Source organism: Montipora foliosa, chromosome 3, assembly GCF_036669935.1.
Source record: "Montipora foliosa isolate CH-2021 chromosome 3, ASM3666993v2, whole genome shotgun sequence".
NCBI lineage: Eukaryota > Metazoa > Cnidaria > Anthozoa > Scleractinia > Acroporidae > Montipora > Montipora foliosa.
This window is the reverse complement of record NC_090871.1, coordinates 5342570-5363479: the sequence shown is the minus strand read 5'-3', so window position 1 is coordinate 5363479 and position 20910 is coordinate 5342570. Positions and strand designations below refer to the sequence as shown.

The window sequence follows — 20910 nt, the reverse complement described above, 5'->3', positions numbered from 1 at the left end:
TATAGACCTGTGCAGCAAATTAATAAAAACTTCATAAAACAATACCGCATTACGCATTGATCATTGCTTTTGCGAGTTTGGTGGCTCCTAAAAGAGCCATTTTTGTTTGAGCTTACACAATGATTAAACGTTCTTCATTAAAGATCTTTTAACCGCTTTAACATTCCCTTTCTTGAGCAGGTGAACTTCACTCGGCAGGAATCTCCATTCCACCACAAAGTTGTTTACAATGTCGATGATGGCCGCTCACTTCGACAGAAATTGATCCACCACGAGCGAGAATGCCTCGAACCGAAACATTCGTCGGGTGTTGTTGCATGTAAATTCTAATGAGAAATGGACAGGAATGAAAAATACTGTATTAAAAATGCCAGAGAAAGATCAAATTTATGTCCTAGTCAGATTTTCATACTATTAGAGAGTCAAAATTATAGGTAAGAGTTTGAGTATTGACTGTTTTAATGTTAGTGAGTTAATACGCGGGTTGACACGTGCAAGAAACTTGAAGAAACAGTGCATTTACATGTAAGACATCTTTGTCAAGATGTATTGTCCACTTTTGATTTATTTTAATTTTCTTTCAAATTTTTTTTTCCAAAATCTAAGTTGCTAAACTTGGGGTGCGGCTTATCTGCAAGTGCGGCTTATACGCCAGTGTTTATGGTATTCGGTATTTGAAATTTATTTATAGGAATGGGACAAAATTATATAGTTGGTTAATGCAAGAAACAATAATAATAACAATAATAATAATGATAATAATAATAATAATATTAATAATAACAATAAAAATAATAATAACAACAACAACAATAATAATAACAAAGCACAGAAGTTACAATGACTTTTTTGCTTCAGCGTGACATCCTACCATACTGTACATGTATTTTAAGTTAATTGAGAAAAATAGGCACACATTGTGTACATGTAGGTGTGGTAGTGCAGTAGCCCAGCACTGCATAATTGTCAACTGAGCTGCATTTTGTCTTCCAGGAGATTCAAGTTATCTTAACTTATCTCAACTAAAATTTTTGAAATGAGAAGATAAAAAGTTACCATCAGAGAAAAACATTTCGGGAGATTTTTGCTACGTTCAATTGTACTTTTGGCTGCACACGTAAATCACACAATCGAAAGTGCCATCGAATTCAGCGGGCAACGTGATCAAGTTACCTTGCTTATTTTCTCGCAAAACAAAGGATACATCTGTGCCAAAATGATGGCAAGAAACCTGGTTTTTGTTTTTGTTAGTTTGGTCTTTTTTCTTTCAAGTGTTTTAAGATTGACAAGAAATGTGCAAATTCAACACAAAGATCACAATCGCCCAACTCTCGAGGTTGACCATTGTTTCTGCAAAGTCAAAAATTTACTCTCCTAGACGAGGTTACATGTATTTATCACCATGTAATTCCATAGTTTTGGAACAGCCGCTGTTTTATTATTCATCAGCATCACAAATTTTTGCCGATTTTGGGGCTCATTTTGTTGAAACTCAAGCTTGCTTCCAACAGACCTGTTTATGTTCGTGAGTTATGCATCCACTGCAGGCCTATTGTTACCACCGACTTACACTCTTACGCTCTTACAACCTGGTGACACATGTACATGTATTGTGTAGTGCATCTTACAGTGCACTACCACAAATACAGAAACGTACAATGTACAAAAATAAAAACTGTGGTGATAAAAAAAAACCACAAAAGGCCTTGTGTTATTTAAAAAATTGTTTAGTGAGTGACTGTCACAAGAGTTCACAGCTTTTACTCAGCTGGTAGTGATCAGCTTCATAGAATGGTCTATTAGTGGTTGGCTCACATTTTAAAGCAAAATGAGTACTTACCTACGCAGTTGTCACACATGCTACAATGTGATGCTCTTGGTGGTCGAAATATTTTGCAAGTAAAACAAAACTTCAGTTTCACAGCTTGTCCATTTATAGCTATCTCTTTAATTCTTGGAGGAGGCCGGTATGTTTGCGCATCTTGATTTGGAGTTTCTGAAAGGAAGACAATTTGATTTTGTAAAATTAAGCTAGTAATCAGCAGACATGACAATAAAACATTTTTATTATTTTACTTCAGAAAAATAATTTATTACAACAGTTTTAGACAAAGCTAAAACAAGCTTTTTCCGAGTTCCTTCGGATCCGTGCTTTAAGAATTTGAAAATATTAAAGGTCTTCGAGATCAATTCTTTACAAAATGGTATTTTTGTGTTCCCATATTGAAACCATCTACTGCCTTTGACCTTCTACAATCTTTTCACAGCTGGCTCTCTTGTCCATGATTGCAACACTTGATTTGCTCAGAACTTTCGACCTATTAAGCCCGCACAACCTTAAAACAATTTAGTATTTCTTACCAAGGACCGCTCTTTTGGAACTCTTTAAGCAGACATTTAACGTCCTTGACTAGTCTAGTTAATTTTAAATTTTCCCTTAATTAAATGTCACCTTTTATTGAAATATTCTAGTTAAATTATTTCAATCTCCTTTTGTAAGTATAGTTTTGTTTCTAAATAAGTTGTATTATGTACAGTATATTATGATTGTTTATACTGTAATGTATGTGTAATATTGCGTTATCTTTTCCCAAAATTTTATGTTATGTCTATTTTAACTAATCTTGAGGGAGCCTGGATCCTCATATAACCCCTAGGCTTCTAGTTCAGGCTTCCCCATCACTATTCTTTACTAAAATTATCTTTTTCTCAAATTCATGTAACCTGCAAGTGACAAAACAAATAAATAAATACACATTTAGCTTTTGCTAAAAAGCTTGCAGAAACAAAGAAATGGAAGTCACGTTGGTGTCCCAATCCCCATCCTCCTGGAATTTAACTCTATTATCATCAAACGTTTCTTTTTGTTTTCATTGAAAAACATAGCTTTTGATCATACAAGTGCAACCAAAAATAAGTGCATTTATTTGGTGGCAAAGAAAATAATAGTCTATCCAATACTTTCAATGTACCAAAATGAATTTTCACATGTTTTGATGAAGCATACTAACTGTGAATGAACCCTTTACATGTCTCAGGAGAACTTTCAATCAAGTGGTTCAATTGTCTATTGGTAGTTTCCTTCCTACAAAGTACCCATGTTAAATTAAAAATTAAAATATCTTTGCAGTACGTGGCCTTAAATCTGTGAGTGGCTATCCCTAGTACAGGGATGTTTAAAGGCTATTCCCTTGGCAAGGTGCTCACTGCTGTTAAACATCTTGCGACTATAACTTGCACCTAAGTTTTCATATATCTTGTCGAAAAATTGTGACCGGTTAGTTTTTAAATTTCGACTCCAGGGTATTTGTAATTTATAACACACTAACTTTATGACAACTTGAGTGGAAATCATCTTCAGAACATTGCAGTTAAGTGATGCTTAAGTACTGTTACTCTGGTTGTTGAGCTGATTGGTTATCAAAAATGTGGTGTCAGGGAGCCATGTTGTAACTACTGAGAAGACAGGTTGGCAAGGTTCTATCACTTTTTTCGTCAGTGAACTGCAAGGACTATTCTCTATGATGTAAGGGATTTTTTTCCATGGAAAACTGTTCACTTATCAATATCAATGTTTTACCTAATGTTTTTTCAATGTATGCTGCCTCCTCAACTGATGCTCTTGGAACTATTCCTGGGTCACTGAATGCGGTGCGAAGTAATGTTGACATAACAAAAATAAATAACCATGCAGCAACAAAGGGTACGGCTGGAGACACATTTTCAAATAAATATGGGCAACTGTAAAACAAAAACAAGTTATGTAATTATTATAGTATACTTGAAACACCTCTGGCTTTCACGGTCTTGATAGACCATTTTCACCATGAGATAAATAATATTATTTTCAATATTAACCCTATTAGATTATTTAATAAGGAGGATTCTACATAGCAAACCTCCCATTGAAAGTTCAGTCTACCATAGGTGCCCCAAAGTCGCGTTATGCGCAAGACATACCTGTCAAAAGCATCACGTCAGCAACAACACTGGTCTCGGCACTTTGTTTTTTTTTGTTAGTTTCACGACAAAGGAGCAAAGAAGCGAAAAGTTATCAATGAATGAACGAAATAAGTAGGGTATTAAAACTGTTGTAATCTTCCAAAGACAAAGTCAAGGCTAGACACAGCGAGTAACAGACAAATGTACTCAAAAGCCTTTTTCTTGCCGAAAAGCGAGTTTGCCCTACACAGTTTTTCCTCCTGTCTGATCAGCTTGCTGAAAGCATTACCCTTTTGGCTTAAATGAGAAAGATTTCCTTCACATTTCTAGACCAGACAATTGTCTGCTGATGCTTGTGCTCGTCTTTTCGACTACAGGATTGAAATTAGGGATCTTGCCTGTGCAAAAGCGCCACTCACCCCTCCGGTACACAGTTGGATCCTGTCTGTGAAAAAACATGGACTAGAAAGAAAGTGTTATAAAATTTTTTTCAAGGACCGGATTTGACTGTGTTTCAGAGGGGTACATTGTAAGTGGCAATTGCATGCGGGCAAGATCCCTAATTTCAGACCTGCAGTCAAAAATACAAGCTAGAAAAGTGTAGGACATCTTTCTCATTCGAGCTGAAAGGGTAATGCTTTCAGCAAGCTGATCAGAAAGGGAGGAAGTTACAGACTATGCTCTTTTCGATGGAAGGAAAAACTGCGTCCAGCCTTGACTTTGTCTTAAGAAGATTACAACAGCCTCTTAAACAACAACGTCCAAAAACAGTTTCAAAAAAGCTCGAAAAGACAAAACAAAATAAACAAGGTGAGTTAACTTACATGTACTTTATTTCATTCATTTATTTGATAACTTTTTGCTTCATTGCTCCTTTGTCGTGAAACTAACTCAAAACTAGACCCTCCGTGAGAGTACACTGGGTTGCCTGTGGTTCGTGCAGCGTTCCAGGCAATTTTTTTCAAGTTGGGGGTTCATTAAGACCATTTATTATATGGCTTGTGTTTGTAGCCAATATAACGCGCGCTCTGATTGGCTAATTGTAACTGAATTGTAGGGCATTATTCTCCTGTAATGCCCATGGGCCGATTACGGCCTTGCAAAAACAAAGCAAAAGGTAATTAAAAAAACCATATAATAAACTACTTACTAACCGAGCTAGCTCGAGCCGTACTGGGGAATATTGGCGCTCGGTCCGTACTGCCACAACCTCAGGCCAATATTCCCCAGTACGGCCCTCGCGCTTGGTTAGAAAGAAGTTATTAAGGGGTCACCCAGAAGTCATACCAGCAAAGAGGCCCTTTGGCTCACAGGTCCTCACACATTCGTACGACGAAACAGATCCTTTTCTGAGGTTAAAAACCTGGCTACCGGCCTATTAATTAACTCTTTTTCCTACTTTCCCAACCGCGGAAAAACTGCGGTAAATCAGCCATCGCCAAAAAATGTTTTTTTTTTCAAAAAATATTTAAAGTTAGGGGGAAAAAAATACATCATTTTAAAGCTAAGAAAATAAGCTTTCCAACAGCATATAACTGATTTACAGACAACTGAAACAGTTTATAAAAGCGAAAGTTGAACGAAAAAATTTAAGAAAAATAAAAGTAAAATATGTTTTCCAGGCAAAATTTGGTCATTTTAGCGTTGATTACGCATTTTTGGATGCAAAACTAAAATTTTCTGCAATTTATCTGCTTTCTTGGACGTAAATTCGATTGAAAACTGATGAGGCACGAATATTTTTAGATTTTTAGGAATAATCGGATTAGCGATCAATGCGTAATGTGATAAAGCGATTGCATTACGAATAATTAACCTCTGTTTGCCAAAAACTACCCAAATAACCGATTTTTCAACGGAAAATTCATTCCAGAGAATAAAACTATTCATTGGACATGTAATAAAGGTAAATATGTTCGAGCGAAAGCGAAAACAAGTGAATATTTTGAGGGAAAACACAATTATGTGAGATCAAAGGAACATGTGGTGAAGACACGCAATTGCATCGCTGCGAAAATAACCTTACCTTTTCAGCGATTTTAACGCTTGAAATTCCATCCAATCCACCTGGTCTAGTCTTTGAATTCACTATTATCGCTGCCCTACGAATCTTCAGTGTTCTACCTAACAGCACACTTGGTAAAAGACGGCTCGGCGGGCGACAGATTGTTGTCGAAGTCCATTACTTATCGCTTTTAAGATTCCACCGCCTGTCTTGTTCAGTATCCAATTGACTTGCCATTATTGAGCTTCATAAGGGTATATTTTGTTCAAAGATCCACTAAAACGCCATTCGCGTTACATGACTTTCGACGCCATTGCCAGTTAAGTTAATCGTTCTACTGTGTCCACCAGAGAAATCTACGCATTTCCCACTACCCTCTCGATCCTAAGAAAATATGCGCAGAAGGCTCTATGCACAAAGACACTACTTAGCAGGGGAGTGACAGTCAAGACTTTTACAGACACGGAAAAAAAAAAAAAAAAAAAAAAAAAAAAAAGAAAAAAACCCAACAAATGCCACCCTTTTTCCGACTGGGATTGCCATACTGGCAACCCAGTAAGAAAAACTATGAAAGTGCCTAGTAGTGTTGTTGCTGACATGATGCCTTTCACAGCCACGTCTCGAGTCTAACATGAGCTTTGGCCGCTTAGGAGTCTACAGAGTAATTCTGCACAGTTCCACAAATGGCATGTGGCTATCTTAAAAAGGGGCTCCGCAGACCTCTGCTTACTCTGAAAAATTAAGGTCCCTTAATCAACATAACAAAACAGATGTGTTGATGGATTTTGCATTGCTTTCACAACACCAACACTAACAAACTGTAATGTAAGTAGCAGAAACATGAATGACGTTGCACATCACCGTTGTTGAAGAAATTACAAAATACAATAACTATCGGGTGGATTATTTATAGTTGGGCAAAACAAAACATAATTTGAATAAATTTAAACTTGACGACAAAGTACACCAGGTTACAACTTACAAATCCTATACCTCTTCCATGCAAGTCGAGTTCTGTCTACGTAACGGTGTAAATCGTATAAAACAGGGAAAACATGGTGGAAAACCATTTACAGGTGAACTGGTCCCTGGATGAATTTGAAATTTTCCTTCCGAAACAGATCTCATGACCCACGTTATGCTGAGAAACGATCAAAAGTATACTTACTCAAAAGCAAAGAAAAGACCGCTAGTGATTACTATAAGAACCACAGTGAAGTAAAAGACGCCGTTATTTCGCGTCATAATGATCCTTCCATCGCAGTAAAACTTGTTTCTCCCGGGAAAAACCTCCCAATTACGATTTGACATGATGGGTGTGTATTGCTTCTGAGTCATGGAGGTTTTCTTAGTCTTTTAATACCAGCGAGCATATAAGCAGGTGTTCCTCGCTGCGGGAAGAGTCACCATAGCCACCGGTTCCTGTGTAGAGAACTTAATAAAAAAATTCAACGAGAACCACTGCACAAGAAGATGAAGTGTTCGAGAGCGGGGGCACCTCACCGAAAGACTCAGAGCGCATGCTTACGTGAGCCTGCAGTAGTTCGGAATTAATGGCGGACGACAGGGCGAACTGTCAAGAGAAATATCAAGGGAACACATCGGCCTTAAATCACAGTAGTCCTGGTTCGGTTTTGTCAAAAGCGTTTTTCATATCTGGAGTAACCTTGGCATCCATTGTCGGTGGCTTTGGCTTTGCCATTGGCCAAGCTCGTCGGAGAGGTCCAGAGCCATTTGATGTTCGGACACAAGAAGGTGTCAAGTTGGCCATCAAGGCGTTAGGTTACGGTACTGTTTTAGCCATTAGCGGAGTCGGATTGCTAATACTAGGAGTGAAAACGGCTTTGGGCGTAAAAGATGTAAGCAGCCTTTAATACCTCATTCTTGTAATCTAACACTTCACCGTGCATTTACGTAGCCATGAAATAGAACCGCCTACATTTACTCCTTCCTCTCACAGAAATTAATTGCTTTATGTTATTTTATTCTGTGATTCATGATTACGGTTGGCGCAGTGATGATACCACTCACCTTCATGCGCCTTCCACAAACGAAGCCCGGATCGATTCCCGGAATCTACGTATAAGTTATAAGTAGGTTGAGCTTGTTTAGTTCAAAATGCACTCAGCGACGGTGAGTATATTACCGGTACCCTCTTATTAAAAACCATTTTTTGATTTGCATGTAAGGTCGCTCAAACCAGTTTCAACGCTTGCATGTAACTCTCTTATTAGAAGGATCGACACTACAACACTGTATCACGTATTAGAAATATTATGGCACCACATGAAACACCAATTATTGCTGAACAAGATGCAGTCATTATTATGAGAGCAAGCGAGCAAGCCCTGCAAAAACACCCTTTATTGTGCCTTTATTTGCTCATATGGTGACCGCCATTTTTTATTTCTGAAATGTAATCAGACGGCCAAGATGAAACTTTCTGAAAAGTTTAAAAAAAACCTGTACAGCCGATTCAGAGCCACCTTAATTCTGTGAGTGGCTCTGATTCTGCAGCGCAGAATTTTTTTAAACTTTGCAGAAAGTTTCATCTTGGCCTTCTGATCACTTTTCAGCAATAAAAAAGGGGGGTTACTGAGTTTGTTTTTGAGATATTAGCAATTAAATCCAAAATATAGGGTGTTTTTGCTGGGCTTTCCCATTGCCAAAGTAACTTATTACATCACAATAATGACTGCATCTTGTTTGGAATTAATCAGTGTTTCATATGGCACCATAACATTTGCTGTTACGTGATACAGTGTACATTGTTGTAGGCATTCTTAAGAGAGTTTCTGGTTTGAGCCACCTTACACAAATGTAAGTCCAAACCAGCCGAAACCGGCCAGACTTAGTATTTTACTGTGTCTAATGCCAGAGTATGTTACTCGTCAATGGGGAACCCCTGGGCGTCAATGGGTTAATCACTCACTGTCAATGTCCCATGAACTCATTCACCCCCAAACCGGCCTAAACCAGCCATACTTAATATTTTACTCTGTCTAACGCCAGAATAATTATTTTACTCTGTCTAATGCCAGACGATTTTACTCGTCAATGGGGAACCCCCAGGAGTCAATGGGTTAAGGTGGCTCAAACCAGTTTCAACACTTCACATGTAAAGAGACCTTGTTATTAATAGGATTGACACTACAACACTTTATCACGTAACAGCAATGTTATGGTACCATGTGAAACCACCCAACAATCAAATTTGCTTGTAAAATGACATCTTAACACTCTGTTTTTTCTACATAGACATAGAAGTTTTCAAAGATCCAAGTTTTGCCGGCAGCAATAATTATTTCATTGTCCAAACTCAAACTTTCCAATACATGCATTTCTCATGTCAACCTCTCAGATGTAAGAAGAGATTCATCAAAGGCAAAACACTGTCTTTCGAGAACAAACTCAGTTAAATAAAATTTCAAGTCACGCAAACAGTATTTTCAATCTCGGTTGCAGAGAACTGGTCACAACTACAATGGCTGAGATCAATTTCTCATCAAACATACTTTTGCTACTAGTTACTGCATACAGTCTGGCTACACTGGATTTTAAAAAGATTGTTATGAAGCATTGGCACCTCATTTTGGACAACTCTAAAGTAGCAAAGAGACTCTAATACTCCCATTGTTGCTCGACTCTCTAGTCAGAACTAAAATTCCTTTTAAATGTCTAACCCAGCAAAAACTGGAGTGATAGGTGGTAAAGAGGGTTACAACGTTATAATTATAATTACCAAATCAAGAGATCAAGTGATAAGATTCTATAAATACAAAAGAAAAACAAAAGTTTGAACATCAAAAGGGTTAGGGTTAGGGTTGCTTTTTTTATCTCTTGATTTGATAATGAAATTAATCAGAAAACAATGAAACATCATCTGTTTGGGGCATTACTAAACCACGAAACACAGCGAAACGAAACACCATGTACGTGTATGACCCCACCATGCATTGAATACTAACTGACAAAGGTTGGATTTGAGATTTAATATCAATCTAATGAGGCCTAAAATGTTATTGCTCCTTGTTTAGTGAGATTGATATTAGGATTCCAATTAAGACTGAGATTAGGAGCAATTAGGCCAAAAATGGTATTTAGGGTGCGTTCGATTGACCGTATTCTGGAATAGGAATATATGGAATACAAGTTAGAAATCCTTAGTTTTTGTGGAGAGTCACATTAAAATTGTCAAACATCTGCTAAAATGCTATTTTAAACATTTTTTAATCATCCTTGCTGCTTTTGAACGCGCCAAACATACCATTTTAATCATCACTCCACATATTCTTATTCTGGAATAAGGTCAATCGAACGCGCCCTTAATCTCAAATTCAACCTTTGTGGGTTAGTATTCAATGTATGGAGGGGTCATACATGGTGTTTTGGTGCTTCATTTTGCTTTTTTGTTGTTTACGGTAGTAATGTCCATTCGTTTGAAATTTTAAAATAAGTTATTTTCAAAATGATCTTTACAAATATTTTTATACAGTTTTTTTTTTACAGTGAAATTATTTCTATTATTGTTATTATTGTTAAGGTCTCATAATTTTTTTTCAGAAAAATAACATCATGTCAAAATCGTGAGCTGACCATGAAAACTTTGCTTGGCATTTTCTCAGCTTCAGAATATTGCCTAATAGTCAGCCTTAAAAATCTGACACATGTGATGAGACCTTCAGTTTATTGCTGTTGTTAGTCTTAAATAGTTGAAACAGTTGTGTACAAAAACTGTTGATTTCATGCTTTACTTTATGCTAAGTTTCAACTCCGTATTAGATACACAATACATTGCAAGCATTGACACATTTACAAAAAATTATACTAACATGGAAAAATTTAATTGTGGCTCGTGCATTGGTCTAGAGAAGGCACGCAACACTCTCGCTAATTAAGCTTCAAAATTGTTATTAGAGGTGTAGCAAAAGATCAAGTTTTTGAGCTTAGGGCCTTAATGCCCAAACTCCTCATAGCCACATAATATTGTTGGTGTTATATACACTCTCAGATGTGTGTATGCTTTCATGTATTGTATATATTGACCACTGGCCGTTTTTCAATTTGCAAGAATCATCACTTATGGTGATGGAAGCAAATAAACAGTAGATAGAGATAGATAGGTCTTGAGGCTACTTCAGTGAAGGAGGAGAGTTAATTGGAAGAAGTGTGTTACACAGTTATTGTAATAATGATGCAGGCCATAATCTTTTTCAGGCTAAAGAGTTTGGGGAAAAAATGAAAAGCATTCTTCCTGCAAAGGATGGTAAACTTGTGTCACACTTTGATTCCTGGAGAATTCCAAGAAATAAAGAAGGACGAAACAATGAAAAGTGGTTGCCCTCAAGTTCAGACAGGTAGAACACAGTAAGCTCCAAGTGAACAGTTTCATGGCAGTGCTGAATGGCAATCTACCAATGGTGTTGATGTAATGAGCTGCAATCGATTTCTCCTAGTTTTCACAAAGAAACAATCATTTTACAAATGGTGGACAATGTTATTGATTGACAGGTATCCTTACCCCTGGGACACACAACATTACATGTATCTTATTGTGTAACTATTCATGCATGAAGTTGAGGGATTCACCTTTTTTGTGATAATATTTTCCAAAGTAAAATTCCACTGTTAAAACAGATTTGGGAAGAATATTATCCATATTGTAATGTTTTCAATAAAAGCGGCTCCAGCGACTTAATTAAGGGCTCACAAGTCCTCTTTTACTGATGTTGGCACAACCTTAAATAACTTTCAACGAGCGGTACCGAACGGTTAGACATTTTCTTAGTGTAATAAGTGTAATTAGTGTAAACATTTTCTTAGTGTAATTAGCGACTTGCTTTGGTTTACGATTACGTAACTCATTGATTGGTTCAAAGTTCGCGCGCCACTTTTTCAACCAAACACAAATGAAACCAAAACCAATCGTGGCTCTCGCGTGCACATTTTCCCGCGCTTTGTGTCGGCTACGTGTAATTACTTCAAGTTTTGATTGGTTTACTGGATTGTCTCCGTCTATTTTGATTGGCCAAAGTAATTACTTTGGTTTTGGTTTTACGACACTCAATTGTAACTCGCTCTATTATTATTATTATTATTATTATTATTATTATTATTGCTTTGATGATCCATACGATGTTTTTGAAATTCATATTTAATCAATACATGTTTCGGATGAAGCATCATCCATCGTCAGTTGACAAATGAGAAATAAACTAAAGTTGAGCAATAAATAGTGTAACAAAGTGAGATATAACATGAATAATTAAGGATGAAGGCGAGAACAGAATAAAAACACCCAACCACGAAACAAAACAGAAAAAACCAAACTGTTTAGGCTAAGAAAAGAAACTAATTAGTATGAAAGGGATAAATTAAGATGTTTGACTTGGGAATTTAAAGATGGCTGCTCCCAAAGGATATGCATGGCTTCTTTGATTTTCAATTGGAAACGTGTGGAAGCAGAGTCGAGGATTTTAAAACAGTCTTCTGAACACCGGGAGCGACAATTTTCAGAACCTCTCAAGTGCTTAAATATGTATGTGGGAATGTTTGTCGGAGGCGAGATGTTCACGGATGCGAGTGGCGAAATTGATGGGGTAGCCATGGGCTCCCCGCTTGCTCCTGTATTAGCTAATCTCTTTATGGGTCACCATGAGAAACGCTGGTTAGAGAATTACAATTCAGGTATCGAGTTTTACCGTAGATATGTCGACGACACCTTTGCTTTGTTTAATACCGAGCAGGATGCTTTATCTTTCTTTAGTTATATCAACAGCCAGCATCCTAACATCAAGTTTACTATGGAGAAGGAAGAAAACCACAAGCTTCCCTTCTTAGATGTGCTTTTAGATAACCATAGTAATCAGGGCATTATTTCCTGGGTTTTCCACAAGAAGACCTACACCGGTCTTCTCACTAATTATTACAGCTTTGTACCTTTCAGTTACAAATTAGGACTAGTACGCACTCTGGTTGACCGAGTATTTAAAATTAATAATACTTGGACTGGTTTTCACTTGGACATAAGCAACCTTACCAAAACATTAAGGAAGAATTTGTTTCCTTCTAGCGTTATCGAGAATGTTGTTAGAAAATTTCTCAACAGTTACTTTACCTCCGATTCCTCTCAGAGTGTTGCTCGGAAGGACAATTGTTTGTATTTTAAATTACCGTACATCGGTCCTTTTTCCATCATAACAAAACGCAGAATTAAGAAATTAGTCAACAAATTTTGCAGCGACCTGGAAATTAAGTTGGTGTTCACCCCGTTTAAAATTAGGAGTTGGTTTGGGGCGAAGGATCCTATCCCTGCGGGCTTACGATCGCGAGTCATTTACAAGTTTTCATGTGCAGGCTGTAATGCCTGTTATATTGGTGAAACCAATAGACATTTCGCCACTCGCATCCGTGAACATCTCGCCTCCGACAAACATTCCCACATATTTAAGCACTTGAGAGGTTCTGAAAATTGTCGCTCCCGGTGTTCAGAAGACTGTTTTAAAATCCTCGACTCTGCTTCCACACGTTTCCAATTGAAAATCAAAGAAGCCATGCATATCCTTTGGGAGCAGCCATCTTTAAATTCCCAAGTCAAACATCTTAATTTATCCCTTTCATACTAATTAGTTTCTTTTCTTAGCCTAAACAGTTTGGTTTTTTCTGTTTTGTTTCGTGGTTGGGTGTTTTTATTCTGTTCTCGCCTTCATCCTTAATTATTCATGTTATATCTCACTTTGTTACACTATTTATTGCTCAACTTTAGTTTATTTCTCATTTGTCAACTGACGATGGATGATGTTTCATCCGAAACATGTATTGATTAAATATGAATTTCAAAAACATCGTATGGATCATCAAAGCGATATCTTACTTCGTGCTGCTAAGAAGTTTTGGTATTATTATTATTACTATAAAAGTTAGAGATAACAAGTTAAACCGACGTTTCGGAGTAGACATCACTCCATTATCAAGGTAAAAATGTTCTATGATGCTAAAATTACAGTATTAAAAACGATTGACGCTAAGAATTAACATAATAAGCACGTGCGAAATTGGCTATAAGAATACTTTAGCACGAATGGAATCCGATTGCACATTGAGGCTAGGCTTAAGTGTTCTTATAAATAACATTTCAAACACTAAGCAATCAAATTTGTTTTTACATTTTTTGAGCACCTCAAAGCGTTTAAGCAGGTCCCGAGGGATCGACCCGTGTGCGTTCTTATAGTGTCTGGCAATAGCCGAGGACTGTTGCTTATGTCCCTTTACACGATTGTGTAAATGTCCGCGTGTGTAGCCTACATAACCTTCATCACACAATCGTGTAAAGGGACATAAGCAACAGTCCTCGGCTATTGCCAGACACCATAAGAACGCACACGGGTCGATCCCTCGGGACCTGCTTAAACGCTTTGAGGTGCTCAAAAAATGTAAAAACAAATTTGATTGCTTAGTGTTTGAAATGTTATTTATAAGAACACTTAAGCCTAGCCTCAATGTGCAATCGGATTCCATTCGTGCTAAAGTATTCTTATAGCCAATTTCGCACGTGCTTATTATGTTAATTCTTAGCGTCAATCGTTTTTAATACTGTAATTTTAGCATCATAGAACATTTTTACCTTGATAATGGAGTGATGTCTACTCCGAAACGTCGGTTTAACTTGTTATCTCTAACTTTTATAGTTTTATGTTTTAAGAAATCTCTTTTAATACGATTATTATTATTATTATTATTATTATTATTATTATTATTACATCCAAATGGTGGACTGATCTGCTAAGAACGAGACACGCGATTTACCCTTGCGACATTTCCCAGTTTGTTTTCAAAAGACCAGCAGACTCACCTATCCCTAGATGATAAATCTCGAAATACGTACCCACCACTACAGTACAAGTAGTCTAACAAAGAATTTGAACAATTTTCAACCTCTTTTGCGTCAAATACGACAGCATATTGTGTCCGACCCTTTGGAATATTGACATCTGACACCGGAATTTTGATCAGGAAATATTATGTTGCTCTCTTGACGTATCATGCCCCACTCTAAACCTAATAGTTCTCCGTCCTTCGGACTTCGCACCAAAAATGAGTTCAACACCATGAGAAAGAACTGGTGAAAAGGAAATTCAATGCAAAACAAAATTAAAATGCATATGAATTAAATTACCACCTAACATAAAAGGGGTTGGCCAATACGGCAATGAAATAGACTTCATCCATAGATGTATCACTCTTGTGATCCTCTTGTTTCAACATGTTAAAATATCGTGAAAAGATTACAAAATAACGAGAATTGTTCAGCTTTGTAACAAACAGACACTTCAAATTAGCTCTACTTAAAAGTTCACTTCCACTGAAATAATACCTTCTCAATAAATTGTTCACTGCCCAACACTGCAGGCTTTCAGCAGGTTTTCTGCTTTCTCAGTATTAACATCACTGACCGATAATAAAAATTATCACAAAAAACACTGATATTAATTTGTGTAACGTGAATGTGCCATTGTTTTCTCTGACTTCCAACCCCTTCTGGTTACCCAAAATTATATTTTAAAATCTCACAAAAACCAACTTTAAAAAATGACAGCAACGAAAACGTTGAAGCTTAACAAGTCTTTGAAGTCTTATTGTCTCAAATTTGGAGAAAATAAAATGAAGATTGTCATTGTGGATGTGGTACAACATTGATAAAAAAAATGTATATTGGCATTCAGTGCTGATGTTCATCAATACTTGAAATGCACATCCTAAATGTACAGACTGGAAGGAAAGTTGTTTTATTAGGTAGGTATGTAGGTAACTTTACTTCAACTCGGGTTGATGACGTTGATTAGGCCCCTAGCAAATACATGCTAATATGCCGAGAAAAGTGAAATAAATAAATAAATAAACAAATAAAAATTGCATTCTGTTTCTAAATTCTAACATTCTAACTATATCAATAAATAAACAATCCTAAATCTTGAAATTATTACATTAAATCATAGAAAACTGTACATTACAAATGTAGTTCTCTCACAGCATTCTTAAATTCCTGATGTCGTTGAACGTAATTCATCTAGTAAAGAATTCCACACTTTGGCACCAATACAAGTTGTAGATTTTAAGCCAAAGTTTGTAGTTTTCTTACGTGGGACGGCTAGCCTGTCAATTGAGCACTTCACATTATTACGTACGACGAACAAGTAACTAATACATCCCGGTAACATACCGTTTACAGCTTTAAAAATTAATATGGCAATGTCCTGTAGGCGACGATTGGACAAAGTGAAGCCGTAGTCATCATCACCATGAAGGGGCACCCGTTTGTTGTAGACACACCTTAGAGCTCTCACATTAAGCCATTCCAGCTTCTGCTTATCAGACTCATTGCAATTATGCCAGATCGCAAAACAGTAAGTACAATAAGACATTTCATACGAGTTGTAGAGGCACATCTTCAAAGAGATTGATAGCGTGTTCTTTAGCCTGCTCAAAACATCTAACTGATTTCCAACTTTCTATGTAATCTTGCCAATGTGTTTGCTAAAATTTAGCGAGTTAACGATAGTTACGCCTAATAGTTCTAAATGGTCTACGATAGGAACCTGTACGTCACTAATGCTAAAGAAAAGACCGCAAGGGTAGTTTTTTGGAATTTACATTTCTCGGGATTGAACACTTATTACCGTCAAACCAACGACTCGCAACAGCGAGATCGCCATTGATTACAGACTTTACCACCTCAGGATCGCGATCACTAAAATAAATTTGGTTATCATCTGCATAGTTGGACAAATTAACACGATTAATAAATTAGAGCAGATCATTAAGAACAAGACGCTCCATAAAGCGTACACTGGGTTGTCTGTGGTTCGTGTTAAACAAAAACAGAACGCACTGAATAGGCGATTTGCATGATGACGTTATTTACTACTAAGACCAGACTGCTTTGAGTTGCTTCTATTGTCAGGCAAATTTAAACAATTGTTTCTTTGTTCCCAAGAGAAAAGAAAAATCTGAATAACAAAGCATCTTGACAAAGCATTCTGGTCTCCGTAGTTAAATGACGCCATCATGCAAATCGCCTATTGGGTGTTATTGAACTACAGGGTTCCACTTAATTTTTTTCAAGTGGGGGGTCATTAAGACCATTTGAGGGTCACCCACATGTCGCGCCAGCAGAGGCCCTTTGGCTCACATGTTCACACCTTTAATTATTTCGTAATGCCCTGTCACATTTTGAGGTCTTTTAGTTTTTTAAGCTTTGGTAATAACTTCACTTTAAAGATAACAAAACACGCTCTTGAGTAAAATTCACTCGTTTCTGCTTTAAATAAATAGTCTGCAAAAAACTAACTGCAAATTGCTCTGACGGACGTTTTCCAGCATGTCATGCATGTCTTGCAGTTGCACTAAGCAAACGTTTATTGCACACACTAAGAGAGGACTGTTGCATGATGGAACACAAAACAGAGCCTCAGGGAATTACAATGTTAAAGAATTGCACGTTGAAAACAATGAGAATGGCAGCTTGACTCTGCCAAGAGACTGTACGGAAGGGGAGCCTGATTCAAGCACATTTGTGACTTCTGTTTCTGACTGCAATGAATATCTCCCATTACGGACTATCCCAGCTGTTGTCAGGAATGGAAACAAGTCATTGATGATTAACGCTCTATTGGATGACGGAAGCACACCATCTTACCTCAATGAAGACATCAGTCATTGGTTGGGGTTGATAGGTGAACCAGTCGCCTTGAATGTCCGGTTGTTGAATGACCAAACTGCTAGTGTTAGACGCGAGTCAGTTCAATTTAGTCTTGAAAGCTGTGATGGCCTTATCAAGAAAACAGTTACAACTCAAACAATGGAGTACGTTACGGGCAACATGAATGCTGTCAACTGGGTTGTTGAGAAGAAGTGGCCCCATTTGACCGGAATAAACTTTTCCTTACTTGGGAGACGCCCCATCATCGATATGTTAATTCGATTGGATTTAGCTGATTTGCATTGTTCATTGAGAGAAATTAAAGACAATCCTGGGGAACCCATTGCAAGACTCACACCTTTAGGGTGGACAAGCATTGGTGCATCCCAAAACAACCCAGAATGTGAAGTCAACCAATTATCGTTCTTTCTAAGTGAGGAAAGGCAACTAAACACATTGATAAAACAAATGTGGGACATTGAGGAGCCTCAGTCAAGTGTGTTAGTTCGTTCCCAATATAAAGAAGCCGAAGAAACCGTGTTTGCCACACTCAAACCAGCCACAGATGATTTTGTTGTTGGATTGCCATGGAAGTCTGCAGCTCCACCTCTTGAAAATAACTTTTCCATGGCATTAACTCGTCTATAAAGCACAGAGCGTAAACTCGCTGAGCAGCCTGAGGTTGCAGCTGCAACTGGGAAGTGATTTAATGGCTACGAATGAAAGGGGTGCATTCGAGAAGTTCAGGAAGAAAGTGAAGGAGCAAGTAGGGTTTGGTACCTGCCACACTGTTGTTCGTCAAGACAAGGGCACAAGCAAAGTGAGACCAGTGTTTGATGCATGGGCCAAGTACAAAGGGGTGTCATTGAATGATGTTCTCAACAAAGGGCCGAAACTTCAAAATGATCTGGTTAATGTTCTCATCAGGTTCAGGCGATCGCCTATAGCTGTAGTTTGTGATATTGCAGAGATGTATCTGCAGGTGCAGCTGAAGCCGTCTGGCAGGTCAGTGTGACTTCTGTTTCTGACTGCAATGAATATCTCCCATTACGGACTATCCCAGCTGTTGTCAGGAATGGAAACAAGTCATTGATGATTAACGCTCTATTGGATGACGGAAGCACACCATCTTACCTCAATGAAGACATCAGTCATTGATTGGGGTTGATAGGTGAACCAGTCGCCTTGAATGTCCGGTTGTTGAATGACCAAACTGCTAGTGTTAGACGCGAGTCAGTTCAATTTAGTCTTGAAAGCTGTGATGGCCTTATCAAGAAAACAGTTACAACTCAAACAATGGAGTACGTTACGGGCAACATGAATGCTGTCAACTGGGTTGTTGAAAAGAAGTGGCCCCATTTGACCGGAATAAACTTTTCCTTACTTGGGAGACGCCCCATCATCGATATGTTAATTCGATTGGATTTAGCTGATTTGCATTGTTCATTGAGAGAAATTAAAGACAATCCTGGGGAACCCATTGCAAGACTCACACCTTTAGGGTGGACAAGCATTGGTGCATCCCAAAACAACCCAGAATGTGAAGTCAACCAATTATCGTTCTTTCGAAGTGAGGAAAGGCAACTAAACACATTGATAAAACAAATGTGGGTCATTGAGGAGCCTCAGTCAAGTGTGTTAGTTCGTTCCCAATGTAAAGAAGCCGAAGAAACCGTGTTTGCCACACTCAAACCAGCCACAGATGGTTTTGTTGTTGGATTGCCATGGAAGTCTGCAGCTCCACCTCTTGAAAATAACTTTTCCATGGCATTAACTCGTCTATAAAGCACAGAGCGTAAACTCGCTGAGCAGCCTGAGGTTGCAGCTGCAACTGAGAAGTGATTTAATGGCTACGAATGAAAGGGGTGCATTCGAGAAGTTCAGGAAGAAAGTGAAGGAGCAAGTAGGGTTTGGTACCTGCCACACTGTTGTTCGTCAAGACAAGGGCACAAGCAAAGTGAGACCAGTGTTTGATGCATGGGCCAATTACAAAGGGGTGTCATTGAATGATGTTCTCAACAAAGGGCCGAAACTTCAAAATGATCTGGTTAATGTTCTCATCAGGTTCAGGCGATCGCCTATAGCTGTAGTTTGTGATATTGCAGAGATGTATCTGCAGGTGCAGCTGAAGCCGTCTGGCAGGTCAGTTCAGAGATTCGGGATATGAAGATCAACATTGCACCCAAGGTTTTTGCGTTTACTCGTGTTGTGTTTGGAGTCAATGCCCCACCCTACTTGGCTCAGTTTGTGGCGTACCATAATGCCAAGCTAAAAGGCAGCGAATTACCTAGAGCAGTCGAAGCAGTTCGCAAGAGCACCTACATGGATGACAGTTTACATTCTGTGGAGACCGTAGAAAAAGCAATCAAGCTGCACCATCATCTCACAATTCTTTGGAAGCGAGCTGGAAAGGCGCCAAGGAAATGGCTTTCCAACTGTGAACAAGTTCTCAAAATGATACCACAAGAATACCGTGTGGCCAATTTGGATCTGGAAGCTCATGTGATGCCGTTTTATTAAAACATTGGGAATCTCTTGGGAGTCAACTGCTGATCAGTTCCCATTTGTCGTGCACCCTCCACCTGATGACATCTGCCTGACCAAAAGAAGTTTCTTGAGTCACACTGCAACACTGTTTGATCCGTGGGGTTTGTGTCTCCATTTACCATCACAGCTCGAATGATGCTGCAAGATATGTGGACTGCAGGCTTAGAGTGGGAACAAGAGTTGCCAGATGAGCTTTCCGAAGCAGCGTCAACGTGGTTTAAAGAGCTCTCAAGTCTGTCAGAGGTCAAGATTTCGAGTTCGTTGAAAGAGCCCGAGCAGGTCGTAGATTCACAAATCCATACATACACAGATGCATCACAAGAGGCATACGGTGCAGTGGCTTACCTAAAGCACGAGTACCATTCCGGTAATTCAACAGTTCGTTTTGTCATGTCCAAGGCCAAGGTGACACCTCTGAAAGCAATCAGTATATCTCGCCTTGAATTGATGGCAGCTATTGTTGGCTTTCAAATTGCAGAGAAAGTGGGACAGACTCTTGGCCTTCCAAATGAAAAGTTGGTCTGATAGTCTTGCTGTTCTTCACTGGGTACGTGGACATTCTTGCCAGTTCAAACCATTCATCTCGAACAGAGTCGGTGAGATACAGACTGAAACTGATCCAGCTCAGTGACGCTACATACCAAGCTAAGCCAACCCAGCCGACAAACTCAGCAGGGGCTTGACAATCGAGTCATTAGCCAATGATCAGGCCTGGTGG

General features: G+C 38.3%; 4 protein-coding genes across 4 annotated transcripts in view; 3 read left to right on the top strand and 1 right to left on the bottom strand.

Annotated features, from left to right (window-relative positions):
* Window positions 1-7448, bottom strand: part of LOC137996578 (palmitoyltransferase ZDHHC14-like) — a 12725-nt gene extending 5277 nt beyond the window's left edge. Inside the window, exons 1-3 of the mRNA XM_068842040.1 lie at window positions 7116-7448; window positions 3581-3741; window positions 1841-1996 (exon numbers count right to left, since the gene is read on the bottom strand). Coding sequence (XP_068698141.1) covers window positions 1841-1996; window positions 3581-3741; window positions 7116-7285 — 487 coding nt within the window. The 5' untranslated portion in view covers window positions 7286-7448. The remainder of the gene's footprint in view (window positions 1-1840; window positions 1997-3580; window positions 3742-7115) is intronic.
* A 28-nt stretch (window positions 7449-7476) lies between these two features.
* LOC137996579 (transmembrane protein 242-like) lies at window positions 7477-11645 on the top strand. Its single transcript, XM_068842041.1, has 2 exons — window positions 7477-7806; window positions 11165-11645. The coding sequence occupies exons 1-2, from the start codon at window positions 7501-7503 to the stop codon at window positions 11306-11308; spliced, it is 450 nt and encodes a 149-aa protein (XP_068698142.1). The 5' UTR covers window positions 7477-7500; the 3' UTR covers window positions 11309-11645.
* Window positions 11646-19808: 8163 nt separating this feature from the next.
* On the top strand, window positions 19809-20165 carry LOC137995186 (uncharacterized). Its single transcript, XM_068840761.1, has one exon. It carries the CDS (start codon window positions 19809-19811, stop codon window positions 20163-20165), a length of 357 nt encoding a protein of 118 aa, XP_068696862.1.
* Window positions 20166-20327: 162 nt separating this feature from the next.
* Window positions 20328-20717, top strand: LOC137995185 (uncharacterized). Its single transcript, XM_068840760.1, has one exon. It carries the CDS (start codon window positions 20328-20330, stop codon window positions 20715-20717), a length of 390 nt encoding a protein of 129 aa, XP_068696861.1.
* The last annotated feature ends 193 nt before the right edge of the window (window positions 20718-20910 follow it).